General features: G+C 42.1%; 1 protein-coding gene across 2 annotated transcripts in view; it reads right to left on the bottom strand.

Moving 5' to 3' along the window:
• Nucleotides 1-21044, bottom strand: part of LOC6533566 (fibroblast growth factor receptor-like 1) — a 96798-nt gene that overhangs the window by 13051 nt on the left and 62703 nt on the right. For both annotated transcript variants that reach the window (XM_015194665.3, XM_002094240.4), the window contains exons 4-6: nucleotides 19741-19951; nucleotides 19100-19227; nucleotides 15596-15764 (exon numbers count right to left, since the gene is read on the bottom strand). In XM_015194665.3, coding sequence (XP_015050151.1) covers nucleotides 15596-15764; nucleotides 19100-19227; nucleotides 19741-19951 — 508 coding nt within the window. The remainder of the gene's footprint in view (nucleotides 1-15595; nucleotides 15765-19099; nucleotides 19228-19740; nucleotides 19952-21044) is intronic.

The raw sequence follows: 21044 nt of genomic DNA, 5'->3' as shown, positions 1-21044 counted from the left end.
CATGCCGATTGAACCATCGAGGTATGCCATACTGGGAATTCATTCGCGGATCGAACTTTGTTCAAGGACTACCTTGAAAAATGTAGTGGTACATTTTTCGTTGCGCAGAATGTTTTTATGAAGAGATAAGTTGGGCTAGCAAGTTTCTATACACTAAGAAATACGAATGCTTACATACCCAATTTAACCAAATAAAAAAAGTTGATGAGTAAAATGAAGGAGCTTTAGTTTTCCTATTAGTAATTGGATAGTTTGATTTATTGTAATACTGCTTAACTTTTATTGACAACTTTTTGGGGTATCAGCAGTTTGTTGCATCTATTTGATGCGCCCAAGCTTGCCACTTACAACTCAAAAGGTCGATGATTTTAAAGAGTTTAAAGAATCCGCCGTCGGGGCAGTAACTTTAATGCAATTTCAGGTAAACGAGTCCAAATTGATTGCAGAAAGTTGTGCGGTTGAGGCGGCGAAATGACGACATTTTTGCAACTGCGGCGGGGCAAGAAATGCGATGTGAGTGCGGCACATAATGAAATATTACGAATATGCATTGCAAAATGTGGGAATACAATTACGAGTGCATGTGTATGGGTGCTGTGTGTGCTTGTGTATGTGTGTGTGAACTGCCTGCTGCGAACAAGGAAACGTGGGCATTTTTATTTAATTTTGTTGCAGCCGCATTTGTTGTTGTGCTGTGAAGCGCCTCTCACAACTTTGTGCAGTACGCGCAGTGGAGCGCTTAATTTGCAACATTTCTTTGTCACAAGAACACAGCAACAGTGAGCAACAAATGCAACACGAATGCAACAACAAAAGTGGCAACAAATTCCACGCCTTTAAGGCGGCTGCCATTGCACAAGGCAACTTGCACATTGTAAATAAGATGTAATAATTTAAAAACGCAGGAACCAAACAAAAAACCATCACAAGAACGGCTGTTTCTCTTTTGTTTTTTTACTATAATGCGCAAGGGTTGTTCTCCTGTCTGTTGGCAGAAACAGGATAGCTGAAACAAAAGGCAAGGATATGCTGCAAGCCGAAGGGGCAAATACCCTAGCAAAAATATCAGGAGCTTTAATGTAGTCCTTTCTAAGTAAATTTCTTTTTTGACATAAGTTACAGAAATAATGTTGTATTATGTATAATTAAAAAGTAAAGAGCTGTTCGAAATGTTTATTGATGGGTTTTTTACCTATAAATGCAAAAGAACTACCTATCTTTCCGCCCAAGTTTTAATATTTTCCTAACAGAAGTCAGATGTAATTGGAATATATATTTAACTTATATACCATACTTTATTTAATGGAAAAGTATAGATTTCAAAAGTTTTAATATTTTCCTAACAGAAGTCAGATGTAATTGGAATATATACTTAACTTTATATACCATACTTTATTTAATGGAAAAGTATAGATTTCACAACTTTATAAATGCCGAAAGCTATAAACTGTAGCTTGCTTACAACAAGCGCAACTGCTAGTGATTTTCCGCATTATTCCTCCGTGAGAGTATAGAAAATAAAACCCTTTTAAGCCATGTCGGTGTCGTCATCAGTGGCACACACACCCAGACATGCACACACACACACACAATGCATGTTGCAATTGACAGCGAAATGGCAGGCAAAAGGCGCAGCTGCTTGCGCCACACACTCATACACACTCATATACACTCATACAAACCCATACACACTCATGCACACTTGCACATATGCAGCGGAAAAGCGAGGCAACTGGGAAAAGGCAGCTCGCTCCTTAACCCCACAATGCCCCAGCATTTCCCCCAATCTGGAATGAAAAAGGAGCAGCTGCTCCTCGTGGCCAAAAAACCGTTTCGTAATTAAGTGCTGCTGGCAAAGTGTGGCTCGTATGTGGGTCTGTGTGTGTGCAATGTGTGTGTGTGTGTGAGTGCGTGTGCACTTGGCTATTGGTTGTGGGTAATGAGAGGCCCCCCGAAAAGGGGGCGTGGTCCTAGCTTCCCCCGGGCTGCCTTGTGCCACCCAGCCGTCTATAAGCAGAGATCCCTGCTTAGCCATTTGTTTGCTTATTTAAGTTTGAGTCAGCTATATTTTTTCAACTTTAAATTGGAAATTCCTTGAACACATATACGAGTGCGAATTTGCTAGTTCAAGCACTTCCTTTCGCTTCATTATCAACGAACGCGCTTAATCATGAAACTTTGGCTTGGCCAAGCTCAAAAAAGTATACGAGGCGTGTGTCTGGACCTTCTGAAATTGAAAGCCCGAACAAATTGGAAATGCAACTTTGAATGGGTTAAGCCCGGGCAGGATGCCCAGCAGGCTCAAAGCGAAAACTGCGGTGACATTTCGATATCCACTGGCACAGCAATAGCTGTGCAGAACTTGGATATCCCTGGGAAAAGTTAGTCCCAAAAAACACAAGGAACAAGCTGGGCAAACAATTGGAACAAGGCCAAGAAGGATACTAACAATCGATCTTAGCGAAGCTAAAAAACAATGTTTGACTTTAATTCTTTATTACACATGTGAGCTGTAAAGTACTAGGAATTTCTAAAACTTTAGCCTCAATCAAAAATATGTGAAAATTAAATTCTGAAATCTCAGAAATCTCTCTCCTATTGGCGCTTTTGAACTAGCTTTCAGTTCTTCTTGAACTTAAGGCGAGTACTCTGAATTCCCATTCCTGAAACAATTTATCTCAAGTTATTAAATCGAGCGCAAAGTAATTAAATTTTTTGTCGAAACATTTTGTTGATTGTTATGATAAGCTAACGGCTTTCATGCTATGCGAATAATTTCTATAATTCATGGAAATGTCGGTGCTCACAAGCTGGAGCAACAACTTCTTGAAACAGCTAACAAACATAGCTCTAAACATTTAATCTGATAGGAAGATATTTTGTACTTAGGTGATAATGAGTGTGGGATTGCCGGATCTTCAATGTAATTATATACAATAATTTCCCCAGACTCACTGATACAATTAGATTGGTAAGAATAAATCTCTACCCAGGGTAAAAGGATTCGTAAAACAATTAATACCAAAATTTGAGTTACATTCTGGCCAAATTCGGTAGACAGTAAGCCACGTTCTTCACATATATTATTAAGCATTCACCCTGGAAGATGTGAGTGTGTGTGTGTCCCATTAGTTGAAAAGTAAGCACCGCCCGTTGAAGCTCACACAAAAACATTTGAACAAACGAGGAAAAAGTGTGCAGAGCTTTTTTAGTTAACGCCAAGCGTTTATTTTCAATTTGCTAGCGAATTATTCCCACACCCCCACTCATTTTTTTTCAACACACCCACACACAACCACGTACACACATGGCCTCGCCCTTAGCCATTGTTTAAGCCGGCTGCTATATTTTAAGGTTATTTCGCAGACCTTAGTCCGTCGACTTTCCATACCCATTCTATTTTCCTAGTATTTTGCCAGCGTTTCCCTGCATTTTCCCGGCATTTCTTGCTGCTTTCTGGTTGTTCTTATTCCGCTGGCGGCGTTAAGCAGCTTAGCAAAGCGCTGCCAACCGACATAAATTAAAATGGCCAACGCTGCTTTTCCGTTTGTTTCCCGTTCTTTCACTGCATCCGGTCACCCACACACTTGCACACTCACACACCCACACACACACCACTTTACTGCCACTCGTTTTGTTCATTTGCGTGGCAAACAAATCGCTCGAGCGGCAACAAATTGAGTTTCTTTATGATGTCCCATTTGCCGTGTGCAGGTGTGCGGATCACTCGGCCCTTATGCACACCCGCGGGCATCTCAATAGCACTAGATTTTGCAAGCGTATGTTGGGGAAAATGTATGTATTTGTAAAACAACTATTTTACATGGGGCATTGTGCATTAGTTTAAGTACAACTTATGAGGCGGAATTGGAGAAAATTTAAAGTAAATCATTTTAAACATTCCTTCGATTTGCGTTATATAAAAAATCCAATTCCTTGACTTTAAAATTATGAATAATCTTTAGTTTTTTAAATATAATTAAATTGCTTTTGAATGCTTAGAGAAAAATAATTTTTTTTAATCCAGACTAAAAGAATAACCTTCTTAAAATTGTTATACCAACTTCAAATATATTTTTAATGTTTTAAAAATGTTGTAAATGCCTTGTAAAAATATTTTTTTTACTAGTGCTACTATTATCTTAACCTTAGGAGTTTTTTTTATATGTGTGGATTGGTATAAATGTGTGTTTGGCGTTGGGTTTTGGGACAGTTTGCGAGATGATTTTTCACTGCGCCCTTTTTGGCTTTTCTTGGCCCGACTTGGCTCTGTTTGGCATCTGTTTGGCCACCGGCGAATAATTTCTTATATCAATCACAATTAATTATGCAAGCCAGACGAGCGTGTGTGGTGCGATTGTGTGTGTGCTAGGGTTGCCTTTAAATGATATACGCCCGACATTTTTCCTTATTAGATTATTCATGCAAAGGTGCGCCGGAGTACGGAAAACGCGACAGCATCAGCGATAGGGTTTCCTTGCCTCCGGGAATCGAAAATCGTAATTTCACGGTGGCAAAAGCTGATGGCTTCTACTGCATGTATAAAGCAAACTCTTCCTGTTCTGTTGATACCATTTGGTGTTGGATATACGGGGTTTCCAGACACACTTTGCGCGCAAATCGCTGCTCAAACAGCCAAGTAATTGTGACCAAGGCGACCGGAAAGGAATTTCCATTACGATGGAGGGAAATGTGTAAGTGAATATGATATCTCACGAAATGGACTGCTAGATACCTTCGAACTTGCAAGGAATTACTCAGTACAAACAGTCAAACTCACTCATTTAGATGTAATAAGATTGTTGAATAATTAAACATAAATCTTATAACTTCATATCTTAACTTTATACCAAATCCAACATTTTGGCTGACACCTATTACCATAAAATAGTATCATTTGGCTTCTCTTCCAATTCAAAATATTAGTTCTACTTTGTGAAATCTATTTACATATATAAAGTACTGCAGACTACACCTGCTGTCAAACCTGCACCTTCGTAAACTACACTCCTGATACCCATTGGATGTCGTGGAAAAAAAAGAATAAGGACGACACGCAATAGTGGGGAGAGCAACGAGCGCGTAATGAAGTGAAAATTGTCCTTAAGCATCAATTTGCAACGGCGACAAGGACCACAGGGATGTCGATGAGACACGGAGATCCTTGCGCTACTTGCTGCGGTTTGCGGTGTACCCTGATAATTTGATGCCTGCCGATGCGCGATAAATATAATTTGTTGCACGTCATGTGTATTAACTTTTCGCAGACACTGTCTGTCAGCCTGGGCCGAAGGACAACGAAGGCGTGGCTGCACTCGAGGACTTTCCATTATGCAGCTATTTACACACACACACACACACCCAGAGTAGAGGAGGCGTGGCATGTGTGCTGACCCCGCCCACAAATTGTAATTAAAATTGCATAGCTAAATTGATTATGTATATAATACAGCCATTTCTTTCGGTTATGATGGCCGCCCATGCTTTTGCCAGGCGAAAGGGTCGAGAGTATCTGTAGTTGGCAGTAAGTAATTTGCAGCGGGTCGCCAAAGTTCGCCAAGTGGAAATTTTTAATTAAAAGCAAATGCCTTTGAGTTTGAGCAAATTTCTGTATCATGCCCGAAACGCTTGTGGTGCAAGATTGCGGCAGGGAATCCTATCCTTTTTTGTGCTCTCGTTTTTTGTGTCGGTGTGTTTTATTTTTGTATCTTTTTTTGTTTTTTTTATTTTTTTTTGGGAACAACCTTCAATTAAGCAACTGACCGCCTAAAGTTTGGATTTTCACCTTCACTATATTGGCGGTGAAAAGTGCGAGCAGCGGGATTATGGCTTTCAATCTGGGCAAGATTCAGTGCAACATAAGCATTTGTTTGTGCAACACAATGACGCTCCGCATTCTGCATCCTGCATCGTGCATCCTGCATCCTGCATCCTGCAGCCCGAAATCTGGATCCTGGCACACATCATGCTCATCTCCACGTGGGTTGCATATTCGCTGTTGGAAAAAAATCGGGTTCAGGCATCTGGCAATTTCTGCGTGCTTCAAATCGGAATTTGTTGCTCGTTTTTTCACCGCCTGTTGGAGCAAAAACTGCAGTGCACTCAAAAAAAAAAATAATACAAAATAGTGCGCATACATCATTGCAGCTCCAAAGGGAGCAACGTCAGTTTTTGTAATAGACAGGTGAACACTGCCAACGGACAGGTGGGCAGAGGGCGGGGCGAATCAAAGTTGGAACAATTCAAAAAGAGCTCATATCATCTTTTTTTTGTCCCTCAGAATCCTTCCTTTTAATTATGGGCAACCATAGGATATGACAATATGCCAATTAGATGAAAGCTTATCAAAGTCTGCGGTGTTGAAGGTTGCAAATGAAAGGACGGCTTCAGAGGGTAAGGGAAGATCTAATTTTTCACTAGGAGTTAAGGAGCATATTAGGAAATTTGTAAAATGCTTATTAAAGACTCCAAAACTTGTCCGAAACTAGATATATAAAATAAAATAAACTGTTCCTTAAAGTTCTAACTAAATACAACTTTTTTAATTGGCTCCATGTATAAACTGTAAACTTTGATGCTAGCTTTTTGATAGCCAAACTAGAACATTGAAAGACCATGATATGAATAACATTTTTCACTAGGAATTTATTTTTTTGTTGAGTCAAAAAGAAAGGAAATTGCACATCTTGGTAATAATGTAGTGCTGCAGGGGAACTCTTAGAAATTCCTAAGAAAATGATTAATCTAACTTAGAATTGAAGTTTATTTGCTTTACAAAAGCATTTCATTTATCTGTTGAACTGCTGCCTCTAAAGCAGCATACCAAATGAAACGTCAGAAAGCGAGTTTCAATAACTGACTGCTGTCTGTGTATTTAGTAATTAAATTGTGAGCGAAAATTGGCATTTAATTAATAAACCAAATGAAATTTTTGATGCCCCCAAGGAGCAGCGAAATAACACCAATAAGGGCCAAAAGAGTCCTGTCTGGCAAACAAATTACCATTTACCATTTGGCAGACACATAATCTAGGAAACAGCTTGGTCCTGGTCCTGGTACTGGTCGTGGCTAAAATACCTACTTCACTAACGGCTTTCGGTTCGTTTAGTATAATCAAAGTGGTCAACAAATGAATGTGTCACCTGTGCAAAAAGCCAAAGCCAAAGCCGCACAGCAGGTCTTTTGGACACATGTACTATTGAAACCAGTTGGGTAATAAAGCGAAAGGTAAAAGCTGAAGGGCAAATCCGGCAGTGGCAAAAACATCATCATCATCCCCTAACAAGTCTGCCAGCAAATTGAGGCATACAAGCAATACAAATAAACACAATTTCGCACGATGAAATTAAAGTTTATGCCGGGTGAATTCGTGCTCTTTGCTATTTATGAACTCTATATGTTGCACCGAAAAAAATATTATAAAATTCGTAGAAAACAAGAAAATAAACTTTAGTATTTAAACAAACATTTTTTTTGATACACTAAAGACTTATTCGTGTTAAAAAAAACGTAATTAAGCTGTTAAAACAGATCTCACAGTACGTCTGTTGATCCTTTTACTCTGCGCATCTTCATTTCTCTTAGTACCTGGAAATCTCATTAGAAACCAAGCAAATATACGTTAGCACCCGATGTGCTGGCTTAACTTTGTTAATGTGCCAGCATGGACGGCAGTGAAAGGGAATTCGCCAAGGGGATCAGCCCATAAATGCACACAGTCGTGAACTTTAGGACTCTATTTGGACCGCTGGACTCCCGGACAACGACAAGGACTCACTCATAGACGAGGGTCCTGCCGACTGGCATATTGAGCAGGGCGCTTAGTGGCGCCGGAAATGCCCCGGCAAGCGGAAGTCCACCGGCTCCTGTCCAGGAATCCCCATTCTCTCTCTACTCGCTACTACAACCTGCCGCATTATTCAGCTGACCGTACGGCGAAGTCCATGGCAATGACATTTACTATACACTCCAGCTCACCCGATGCTCGACTGAATGATTGATGCCTTTTATTCGTTTTCACAATTTGCGCAAAAACTTGATTTTCAAATCACATTCGTTAAAATCCCCAGAGTGTCCCAGGACGACTCCCTGGCAGCAGGGAATTGAATGGGATTGGGAAAAGGGAATCGAATGGCACGGCATCGGCATTGGCAGTGGGATTGGGAATACAACATTAATGCCAAAGCCAACATTATGCAGGGGCAAGTTGTTGCTGCCTCATGTCATGTGACAAATTTGGAAATGACAAAACACACCACGATGATGAAAAATGCTCGACCCCCACCGAGTGAGCTGGATAATCGAAATTTTTTCACCGATTTCCCTCTTTGTCTTTTGCCATTTTTTTTTTTGGCTGCCCGTTTCAGTTGTCATAATTGAGTTTTGCAGTGTCCTCAATTGGAATGGCAGTGTTTGGGCAAAAAAAAAATTGATTTTTGCCGGCTACTTAAACCACCCGCAATCATACCAGCACACATGCACATGAGCGAGAGAGCAGCGAAATTGAAAATGAAAATTTAATTAAATTTTGATATCCGTTCTGACCATAAATGAGTCCAGCTGTAATTTGGGTAGCCGTCTCGTTCGAGTCCTGGCCAGTTGGGTCACATTATGACTTGATTTCAATTGAAAATTCAAATGGCATGGGGTGGGAGGGGATGGAAAAGTGCAACCGTCCAAATGCATTGATAGAAGGCCAATCTGCTGGGATGACTTTGCCAGGACACAGCAACATACACACACACACACACACTCACACAGTATCCTTTGAGATTAGTGCTGCCAGATTGTAAAGTTGACTGTGTTGTTCGTGGAGCTTAAGCTTCAGCTGCAGCTTCAGCTTCTGGTGCATCTGGTGTGATTATACTTTTGCCCAGTGACCTGGAGTGTCCTTACTTTCGATTGGTTTGTTTGCCCAACTCGGCTGCCAACGTGTCCCATCATTGTAGACACTTGGCTATGGGCTCATTTACCCAGAAACCTTTTTCTACTCGCAGTGCCGTGCAGTGCAGCAGATGCACTAATTTAAATTAATCCGTATACTCTTATCATAACGTCGGCTGCTAAATGATAATACATTTCACTGATTTGATATATTGTATGAGCTTTGGCGAGCGATTAACATAAATAATTAGATTTGGGTCAAGTCGGGCGGCAATAACGTGGCTAAAATCGAAATACTACAAAAGCCTGGCCAGCGAACCGAGCACTTTCGGCTTAATAGTGCAGCCAGTTATGCTGACCTCAAAATACACACGAGAACAATACGTTTTCCATGAAATTAGGTTTTCGCATAAATCTTTCGTAAATTTCCGAAGCCAAAAGGGAGGAGTATGAGGTGCTCAGGTGCGTTTACGATTGTGTGGGTTAAGTAGCCGTAGTTTACACGCCTGTAGATCCTTCCGCCATTTTTCTTCTGCCCTTTGTGTGTATATGTGTGTGTGTGTGTGGGACTGTGGCCTGCGGTTATTGTGGTTGCAGCTGACCACTGTCCTCCACCCAACACGCCCACCTGACCCCCAATGCGAAAGGTATCGCCTGGGCAACGAAATTAATCTCGTAAAATGTGCCAAAGTAAAAATGCAGAAATAAACAAAAGTAAAACAAAGGCCTGCCCCAAAATCCCCCATTCGTAAGTGTATCCATGACACCACCCTGAGCCACTCACACCCACTGAGTAGCAGAACAATCCAGCCAACCACCCAAGCACCACCCACTCCACATATGTCACGGCAAAGTTTCGTATGCTGCTGCTCATGTAATTTATCAGTAAATTAAGCAATTTATTTTATTTATTCCATTACGTAAATCATGCAATTTGGCCCGATTTCATCATAGGTCGATGGCAACAATTTTCTGCCAACGGCAGCGATTTCTGCCCAGGATTTACATGCCACGCAGCAAGCTCACAAGTTTGTTTTTACCTACACGCTTTGGTAATTTTATTAAAATCACTTCGAGTGCCTGCCGAAAGATGGAATTCGCCTTTTTTTCTGGGGGAGAGGCACTTCGAGCACGCAGTGCTCCCATAAAACCAAACATAATGGGCAGCAGACTCAAAGTGATACTGTGGTGTGAGTCCTGCGAACCACACGATAGAAAAGAATATCCGCCCACGTACGCATAGGCGTCAAAACTTGGCTAGAAAATGTATGAATCTAATAAGCAAACGCAAAAGCAAAAGCCGTATATTATTAGCTGCGGATTTGTTTTGCAGCCAAAACCCGAAATGTTCCTCCCTCTTTTACGGCTGCGAAGGAGTTATCCTCTTGACTCTTTGGCTTTGGCCAAAATATCGGGTTGGTCTGTGGTCGCAGGATCCCCGCATCCTTCCACTCCCCACACTTCTTCCACTTCGCTTTGCTGCTGTTCAACATGGCACAAATTATGTTAGCCGGCAATCTCTGAGGATTGACTATGCATGAAGCGAAGGCTCTAAGAATGAGAGATTGTGACGGCGACAGAGCTCAGATGTGGAAACCCACACACGGAAATGTTATCATAACTTATGGACAAAGTTTTTCCGAGCATTAGTTTTTGGGAAATTGCACTGTAGAAAATCAGGAGGATAATCAACAAAAAGTAATTTAAATTTTGAATAAAATAAAATCAAATAAAATAAACATCCTAGAGAAATATCCTATAAGTATGTTTACCTAAGTAGATTTCAATATAATTATTATTTATTTCCAGGATGTTAGTTAGCTTTTAAAGTTTTCTTCTTTTAAGTTTATATATAATAAAACACCTAAGAATATAACTTTATTATTTTAATCTTAAGATTCAAGTAAATGGAATGACTTGCCCAACTTAGCTACCATCTGAATTTAATAAATATAGAAAGCTCTATACCCTCGTGGCCAATTAAAGTCCATTATCTTTCGCAGTGTAATTGTTGGCGCCTATCAAGAAAATGCCATCATTGCCATTTAAATACACACATCTCGCCTCTGCAATTTGCTGTAGCTTGTATTAAATTGTGTAGCCGGAATGCCAAACTAGCTGCAGCAACAACAGTGCGTCACATTCGCATAGACCCATCCACACAGGAAGTGTTGGCTTTGTGTGCTGCTCCTAATGTACAGGCTAATGGGTCGGGAATGGAGGGCAGGTGGACAGTTGCCAGGATTCCCTGAACCCGAGAACTCTCGCCGACTTCAGTGACACACGTACACACGATTAAAGGCGAAAGATGGCGAATGGAGCATACCTGCGAACTACAGTGGGAAAAGAGTTTCAAAGTTTTCAAATAAAAGAAGTCACGAAATACAAGAAAGTAGAGTTTCGTTTTGGGATGTCAGTCTGGTATTCTTACATTAGTGGCATATTAACTGAAAGATGCCCCATGCTGTCGAACTCATCTCTTCAAGTCTTAACTTTTGCCTATTCGGAAGTGCACACATCTCACGCGAAAACCTCGAAACAGGAAGATTTTGGTAATCTGCAGAGTTATCCACAGTGCACGCCGTGGGTTTGGCTCTGGGGAATCGGACTCCGGCACGGACTAGGACTAGCACTGGGAATCCTGGCCAAAAGACCAGGATCAGGAGGTCGGGCACTCAGTCAGCGGTGCGCACAAATACAAACGCGCAAACAATGAAACGAAATTTTTGCGCTACGGCATCCTTAAGGCGCAATGTAATTTCCTGTGACAAAATACAAAGCTAATCTGCAGCACACAGTGCTGTCGGGAAACACGAAGTGGAATAAATTCGCCATCCTGCGAAACTTGACTAAAGGATTTTCGGCGTCCCTGGTCTCCGGTTGTTTGTGTTTGGGTGTGTGAGTTTTGCAGGACATACGGGTGACTTCGATACGTGCAGCAAGGCATGGGGATTTGGCACCTCCACTTTCTGGACGGGAAGCAGGTCAAGGCTTTAACTTCTCACACTTTCCTTGATCTGCCCGAGTCGTTTGGCATTTGATGAGCAGGCGGCCAACAAAAGCGCTACACAAATAGCCAAAGAAATTTCAAACTGGCGAAAATAAATCGAAACTTTGGATTTTCTCGTTCTTGTCCCCAAGTTTTATTATTTGTTTTTTTTTTTTGGAGGGATGTTAGGGTGTTGGGATCAGATGGCCAGGACATTTGTCGGTGATTCCGTTTGATTTCTCAAGTGTAAACTGCGAGGGCAGCAGCAGCGGTTGTATGCCGCACAAATATCAATATGCCAAGCCACGAGTCACCTGATCCCCCAACTGCCATCATTCCGTCTTTGACCATAATTGAATGGAGCCAGGTGGATGTTGTTCCATGCCACCACCCCATCCATCGAATTCCATCCTGCAAGGATGCATCGAAATCATCAGCAGCAAATAGGGCAGACTACCTGCTTAGGCATTCCGGCTACGCAACGTGGATGGACATGGACATGGCCTGGCACTGAGCCCGGAGTCCTGATTTACCCAATTGTTGCCTGATTGACAGGCACATCCAATGCAATCGCTCTCAAGGCGCCGAGTGCACAGTGGTTTTCGCCTGTGGTTTCCATATCCAATTTAATGCTGCTCTAGCATTCCGGTAATGCCCACTAATGCCGCTGTGGCGAAACTCAATTCGACGGCTTCCCAAGTCAGATGTTCCCCAGGATGTGCTACTGACAGCTCCAGGCAAGTTGGGTGCCGACATAACACTCAGTTATCATCAGGTCCGCAGATGGAAATGCAATGGTAAATTATCATTAGTAAACACAGAAACAAAGCGAATCCGATGCCCATTAAAGTATATTGCATTGCGTTTAAGAGGTGCATAAATCTTTCCATTCTAGAATTTACCTTTTTAATAGACTCCAAGCTTATTTAATAAATATTACTTGATTACTTGATATTACATTTATATACTCCATTTTGATGACCACTGCCTTGTGATTGCTAACAAAGTAATGCTGAGAACCTTGAAGCAGTTCTCATCACCCAGCTATGCATATCCTGTCCTGGAGGAGTATGGTTCGTTCGAAGGACATTTCTGATTGCCTGGCAAACGGGGGGCTGGTAAAAGGACAATTGACAGGACCATTCTGAAAGCCAAACTATGAGCTGCGTTTTGTTTGCCTGTCACAACACGAGGCCCTGTTTCTGTCATTAACGCTCGAATTCAAGTGGCCTTCGACCTTCGAGCATTGAGACTCATGGTGACCAAACGCAGGCGAAGGTCGAAGTTCAGAAGCTAAATCCAAATGGATAATCTGATTTTCATACAGATTACGTTCGTATATAGCTGCTGTGGAACAAGCGAAGCTGTTAACCAAACCCATTCAGTTCACAACATATATGAGACTTGTTAATCCGCTTTACAAATAGTTTTTCAATTACCCAAATGCGTTTGTCGTTTAACATTCAAAAACAAAGGGCACAAGCCTTGATAAAGCAAAAAGTCAATAGGAGCTAGTCTGAACAAAGAGGCTGGTATATTTGTTTAAAAAAATTTTGTTTTAAAGTCTGTAAAGTGAAAAATCACAAAACCCCATTCATAATAAGGCCAATAGTTCGTTCATAGCTGCATGACATAAACAAATAAATGCAATTAACTTTTCTAATGTCAAAGGTGGATAATAGTCAATTAAATGTTAATTGGTTATAAATAAATGCATATTTTCGAATTAGTTATCTTAATTACTGAATGTTAATATACTTAAATTTGTCTTACTCAAAGTGAATAATGTATAGTAAAAACGTTTTATTTATTCAGTGCCTACAACTTAGGGTCACTTTATGTCGTGATTTCATATTTATTTAAACAGTTTCAAAAAGGCAATAAACATCGGATTTCACTCTCCGCTTATCGCTTAGAACATCCGGCGTAGTATAAGCTCGTATATTCCGTGACCAAAATACTTTTTTTTTCCGCGTGCCGCGGCTTTTTGGCCGTTTGCATGTTGGGGCTGTTGCTTCATTATTTTGTTTGTTAAACCCACTATCGCACGGGCATCTCCGAAACATGGAGCCCACCTGGTTGCTGGGAAAACCCCAAAACAGGATCCCCGTGCTCCGCTACGTATTCTATTTCTATGCATTCATGCATAATGGCGGGCAAACGTTTACAATGGCAACAGCATGGATTTCCGCACGTTACCATTTGCGGTCCATTTGCGGGAAAACGCTGGGTGGTAATGGTGATGGTGTTGGCTAGTAGTAGTGTCGGGGTCACCATGGTGCTGTTAGCATGATTGAAAAACGTGCCCCCTTCATTTCCGTATCCGGTGTGCCCCAAGCCACACCCTCCTTTCAAATTGTATACCATTCGTTGTCACTGGTACTTTTCCCCACTCCGCCACTGTCTCTTTGCTTTTTGTCCTTGTCTGTGGCCTTTACAATTACGTAATTTATTTTAACTGTGTCAAATCCACGACGATCGACAGCGATTATGCTGGCAAATTGCAACAATTCCTCTGCCCACGAAGTCCCACTGGCAATTTGTAAATGTCGCCCGGCATCCGTCTTTGTGTTTTCGACTGGCGGGAAATCCTTTACCGGTTGCCAGTAACTCTGCGAACTCGTCTGTCTGGCACTCACTTAACTGCAATTAACCGCAGTGTGCTAATTAATTTGCTCATAATTGATGCGATTATGTGCTGCGAAGCCCGCTGCAAAACAAACCACTCCTTCTCATCCCCCCATGGGTCACATCAAAACATCAAAGCCCGAAAATTGGGCCATTTTCATTGGCGATACCGGGATATGGGAGATTGTGCAGAAGCGCTGCACTTTTGCGGTCCGGCTGGAAATCAAGCGAACCGAGTTCCTGCACAATTTATTAAGGACTCGAAGCCGGTCAATTGTGAAAGAGTCACGGGCATCCTGCATGCAGGCGGAAATGAGCCAAAATTGCAATCGGAAAGCGGGCTCAGTTCGCTTGCAGTGGGTCAAGGCGGTCAGCTGTTTGGGGAGTTGGAGGATTCGGAGGTCACCAGTCGGCAGTGGTCACTGTACACTGGTGGACCTATGGATTTGGAACCCGAGGCCCCGGGCCAAGTCCATTTGACTTCATAAAACGTACCGCTGGGTAACGCCCTGTCACGGATACATGTATTCAGATGCAAAAGCAACTGCCAGCTGCCAGGACATTTGAAAATTTGCAACACGGCAAAAAATCAATTTCTACTCGATCTAAGCTATTAGCGTTAATTACTTAATGCAATGCTTTTAGCTACTTTCATTAGTAGTATCTTGTAAAGAAAACCCTAGTGATTAGTAAACTCAAATTAAAATTCTGATTAAAGACTTCCTTTGCTGCATATCACAAAGTAGTATGTTAAGTAAACCAACAACTAACTTACTCTCCATGCACGCTGCATGTTTTGTATAAAAACCTTCCTTTTTCAAAGTATGTAATAGTATTTCATGGGATAACATATTATTTTTTCGTGTGCACCGGAGCTTTAAGCGCAACAAAGAAAACAAAATGGCAGCACGGTGGATGGCTGTCGGGCTCGTTTGTCAGTTAATGTAAGCGCTCCTCTACAAATGCCATTCCATGGGCGTGGCACTCGGGTATTTGCCCAGAGGATGCCAACAATTTCTGGGGGGTTGGGGGAGGGGTTGCTCCTCCGATTGTCCCGATTTTCGGGGACGAGGGGCAGAGCATGGGGGTACTTACCATTTAGGACATGCACACGCACACTGGCCACATCTGCATTGGAGGGCGCACAGGAGTATTTGCCCGAATCGGCCAGATCTGCATTCTGTATGAGCAGAAATGAGGTTGTCACATCGCCCTTTTCGGTAATTACCGACACGCCGCCTCTTGATGAATCATAATTAATGACCTGCAAATGGAGGAGGAGTACAGTCGGTGAGTCCTTAGTATTTTCCATTCATGTTAAATGCCCACTCTCCATTTCCCGCAATAATGTCAAAACAATGAGCGGCCAAACAGCAAGTCGCATGTTCCGACGGCTGTTGTGCCTAATGTAATTTTTGACCCTCCTTTAAAGTTGGGCAAAAAATGTAGCAAAACATGTGGCACCGTAAGTGAGTTACGTAAAATTGTCTGCTGATTTTTTCCTTTTGATTTTTCCCTCACCTCTCTCATCGCTGTGTAAATTATACACCTGAAGTGCAAAATAATTGAGGGCGTCACTAAACACTGCCCTTGACTGACACTCGCCGAATCATGGAAATTGTGATTTTAATTGGAATTCGATGGATGTGTTTCGTGATTAAAGTTAACATTCGACATCAAAGATCGCGTGAAATGCCATGCAAATCCTGCTGCTCCTTCTGCTCCTTCTGCTCTCATTATGCTTATTACTTTCTGCCAGCCATCGCAGACAACTTGATATTATCGATTTGTGCAGAATGCCGGCAGGTCCTGTCAAGGACTGGATTTAACAGCAGCTGAATGCATATTAAGTCGCTCCCTCCAGCTGACAAAAACGAATACCGGAATAATTTGCCAATACAGCAGGGCCAAAGTTCGCGTTAGAAGCGGAACGGAACTGACAGAGAATTGATATTAACACATAATGCCGCTGACAGGGCAAAGACTTTGTCACCAACACCAGAAGAGGAAAAGAAATGATAGAAACAACAACGGCGGAAATGAGGAGGCACACAACCCTTGGCCAAAGGACCTCGGGCGCATAATCTGCCATCTAATCCCAACTAATCGACGACATTTGCGATAGTTTGAGGAATGAGAGCAAAGTTAGTGTCACTGATAGTGATGACGATGGCCAAACAGATATAGACATCGAGGAATAGGGCAGGAAATTGGATAAATCAGTCCTTTGATACCGATTACGGCAATGTGTTGATTGCAGAATTACATCGGTTGAAATGGGAAATTGGCAGCTAATTTGGTAGAAAGATAGCGCCTCACTATCTTAGTAAATTATTAAGTATCTTGTTAGAATTCTTTTTATCTCTCATTTTAAAAATATTTTTGTAAATAATTCAGTTATGAAGCGATACAAATATCGTACAAAATTACTTTCCTTATATACCCCCAAAACAGTGGATGTCAGTCATGGGAACAATGAAAATGACACAAAGTTTGTCGCACAAACTTTTGGCAAGTGAAAAGTTTGCCTATCAGTAGGCACACGATATCCTGGCTCCATTATTGCTGACTCCAGCATAAAAACCATATTTGTGTTATAATATTTTTGCCCTCGGCGCAAATTAGTTAATGAGCGTGGATGGCAGGGAGGTGCTGCCGAAATACCAGTGAGTTGGAATAAATGCGAATCTGCAGTTTGTCATTTGATAAATTGAAAATAAAGAGCATCCTGCCATTGGAAGTTTAAAAATTCATGGCGTGCCGCTTGCAATTTTCATGACAACTGCAGGTGCTGCTGACTTCTTCAATCTGGTGGATCGGATGGGATTGGTAATGGGATTTGGGGGGTAAATGCCATACAAAAGACACAAAAGAACACAATAACTCGGCCGGAAAATGGCGAAAAGTAAATAAAATATTTGTGCAAAGTGTAGCTCATTGAAAATGCGCATATATTGGATTTATGTGGCACTCGGCCACGCAATAATCGCCTCCATATTTCGAGCATAAAAATCCAGCATAAAAATCCTTAGTAAATAAAAAAGTCGCTCAAGAATTTGACTGAAATATGTGTGAAAAGTGGAGCAAACTGACGACCCATTGAAAATCCCACTCGAAAATTCCACTGAAACAGGGCCAAGAAATTGGCTATTAGCTGAAACCGAGGCCACGTAAAATGTCAGTTATTTGCCGGAATTAGCCCGGAATCCATCCGGCATGCTAGCCACACATATGCCAGAGTCGAGCTGTCAAGGATCTGACCTCATGTGCGAAGAGGCGAAAATATGCAACACGTTAATTACAATTAGCGAGCGGAAGTGCGAGGCAAAAAGTGTTGCATACATTTCAGGGATCCGCGGTGCAAGTGCATCAACTGGGTTTATCCATCCATTAAACTAATTAACAGCAAATTTGCATGGATCGTAAATAATCCGTGGGCACGGAGCACGGAGCACGAAGTACGCCGAAGTACGGACAGCGCAGGACTTGGCAAAGCCTGCAGCAAGGACGCGTTAAGGTTCCTGCGGCCACTCATCGCACACACACACACACAGACATACACAGGTAGGATTTTAATTAGAAAATTCCTGGAATAAATTAAAATACGCCAAGTAGCTGTGCAAGAAGTGAGCAGCAGTTGTTGGCCGGATTTGTGTGTGCAGCGCATTTAACACCGCTTTCTCTTTTTTTTTTTGCCCTACAATCTTTTACTCGCAGCGTTTTTTGTTGATATTTTGTTTGGCTCTTGCAGCGCAATTAGCGTGCAACTGTTGCGGATTTAGCACTGCGCAATTAGCAAGCACTGGCTGCTGCTTAGCCTGGCTAAGACAACAGGGCTAATTGGCAGAAGCGAAAGGACAATTAGATAAAGGTTGAGCAGCCGATCTGAAAATGCTCTGCTCCATTTTCTTTATTCTTCTATTTGTCAACAGCGCGGTAATTTAAACATGACCTGTCCGCCAAAACGTCATTGGCCGAGTTATCCTTGACGGATTTGCATTTGGTTGTGTGAAGGACGCAGGACAACGGCTCCCGTTGATTCGCTCATTAAAATAACAACAGCTGACGTTTAAATCTGACGAGGGTTTCCCCAAAAAGAGAGAGGAAGTGGAATTGGAAAGGAGGTGTCAGCGAACGGCAATGGAAGGACATGGAAGGATAACTTTTGCTGACATCCGGTGGCGTATGAGCAACGAAGTTTGCTTGGGGGCATTGAAGTTTTCTGATTTGGAAGTCAGCTTTCCAAAGTTGGGAATGACATATGTCATTGTTAAGCGAAACGAAATACTGCTGATGAGGGCAATTAGAATCGTTGGGATATCAGTAAAATTTACGAATAATTTCTAAGTTTGCAAAGGAATCTTTAGTTTTACCTCGCACATACATTTGTAATTGCAACCTAGTTTATTACGGAGTTCTAGTTAACTACAGTGACAGTAAACTACAATTTACAAAATGAAATATAACCAAGAAACCATGAATTAAAGCTGTTTATTTGTAAAACCATTAAATAAACGTTATTTTCCCGAGCAGCTGAGATGAACTAACTTGAAGTGGTCAATTTTCAGGGACTGTAAAATAACAATAAGCTTTAATTACCTCCTCGTGATGATACCAAAAGATGTAGGCCGGCGGTTCGGGGCTGAACTTTACAGTGCAAGTGAGATTTATGGTGCTGCCTTTATCCACGTGAAGGTCAGGACCTCCCAGGATGGTGGCCGTTGGCACTGGGTGAGCCACCGAGAAAGATAGAGAAAGGCGAGGAAAAGTAAGTGCATGGAGAGAAATATATATATATATATATATATATATGTATAGGGATGAAAGGTGGGCGCTGCGCGTTGGCTGGCACTGTAGAATAATAAAGTACGAGATAAAATGGAATTATTGTCGTATAAAAACCAGGTCCTCGAAGTCCTTTCGACGTGCGACTTCGCCTTTCCTTGGCCGTGCGTGTTACACACTCGTTTGCTGTGTGTAATTTATTTGTTCAACAACTTCGTTTTTCTCTGCAATTCGGGGTGTGCTTCAATACTTTTTCATTTTTTCGCTCTTTTTTTTTTTTGGTTTCTTTTTGTCTTTTGTCATCAGCCGTTCAGCGAGTGCCCTTTGTTATTTGCGACGACGACAAATGGTGTATTTTTTATGAAGCCCGTGTGCCCGAAACCGAATCGGCATTGGAATCCCGATGCCGATTCCAATTCCGATCCAAAGGACTCCTCTTCAACTGCTCAACTCACCCACGACATTCAGGCGGACGAAATAGCTGCGCACTGGCTGCGTCGATATCTGGCACTCGTACATGCCGGCGTCCCGTTTCTGGGCCCACTTTATCTGCAGTGTCCAGTCCTCCGTGTCCTGGTGATGGGTCGCCTGGAAGCGCTGGTCGCTGGTGTAGGTGTACGAGCCCACCGTCAGTATGTGGATGTCGCGGTGCCGGATCCAGGACACCTGTAAAATACCAGAAACAATCGTAAATATTTGCACTCTTGTATGAACTAAATCAAAAGGATTGCTGCTGCTGTGGGAATACGAAGTACATAGTAGGGTTAATCCACCTAATGGAGTACAGACATTGCGAAATTTATGACACACGGTAGTGCATGCAAAAGTAAATAACTTTCGTAATAAACAAATCTGAAGAATCAAAAATCTTTTCCCCTTAATCGCACATAACTTTCTTTATAAACAAATCTGAAGAATCTAAAATCTTTTCCCCATAATCGCACAAAGCTTTTTATGAATCTCTTTTGAGCAATTCAATTAGCCGCGCTGCACCCAAAACGATATCATTATTTTAAAACTCGTAAAATCGCGGCATTTGTCTGCTCCTTGACTACGCGGCGGCTGGCCCATTAAAAATGCAGCAATTGAAAACGAATTGCCGACGCAGTGCCATCAAAATCGAATAAAAGTCGCAGCTAGAAGGAGCTAAAGGATCTGGAGGCGTCCCGAAAGGATGGGCGATGAAAAAGTTTTGCATCTTTTTCGGCTGGGCGTACGTGACGTATGAGCGACGTGTGACGAGCGGCTGCTTGAATTTGCGGCGGATTTGGATGGAATATGGGAGGAAATCCACGAATCTCGGTGGATTCTCTAGAGAAACCACTGCTACCGCTGCGCTGGTCGTGCTTGAGCTGTTTTGGCTTTGCTTAATTATCACAAACTTTTTAAGTAGTTTGCGGTGCACAGAGATAACTTTGTAAGCTGGCACAGCGGCGGCTTATATAAACTTATTAAGTCAAATGTAAATGCAAAATTATCGCACTTGACAGCCAAGTACCCGAGTACCCACATGCACCACCACACGTACATACACGTACATATGTCTGGTACTTTCTCGCAGTGAAAAGAAAGCATGCGTGCGTTTAATTATACGCAATTTCGTTGCATACTTTCGAGGGCCGCCTTCAACAATTGTGTTTTTCGGTTTAAGGATCGCATGCAGTTATCCTGTCGCCCTCTGTTTTCGGTTAGGTGATTACGGCTCCTCTGTGAAAATTCAGCCAGAGTGCATAAAAGTGCGAAAAACATGGTTCTCGCA

The sequence above is a fragment of the Drosophila yakuba genome, chromosome 3L, assembly GCF_016746365.2.
Source record: "Drosophila yakuba strain Tai18E2 chromosome 3L, Prin_Dyak_Tai18E2_2.1, whole genome shotgun sequence".
NCBI lineage: Eukaryota > Metazoa > Arthropoda > Insecta > Diptera > Drosophilidae > Drosophila > Drosophila yakuba.
Note: the sequence above shows the minus strand (reverse complement) of the source record. Positions and strands in the feature narration are given on the sequence as shown.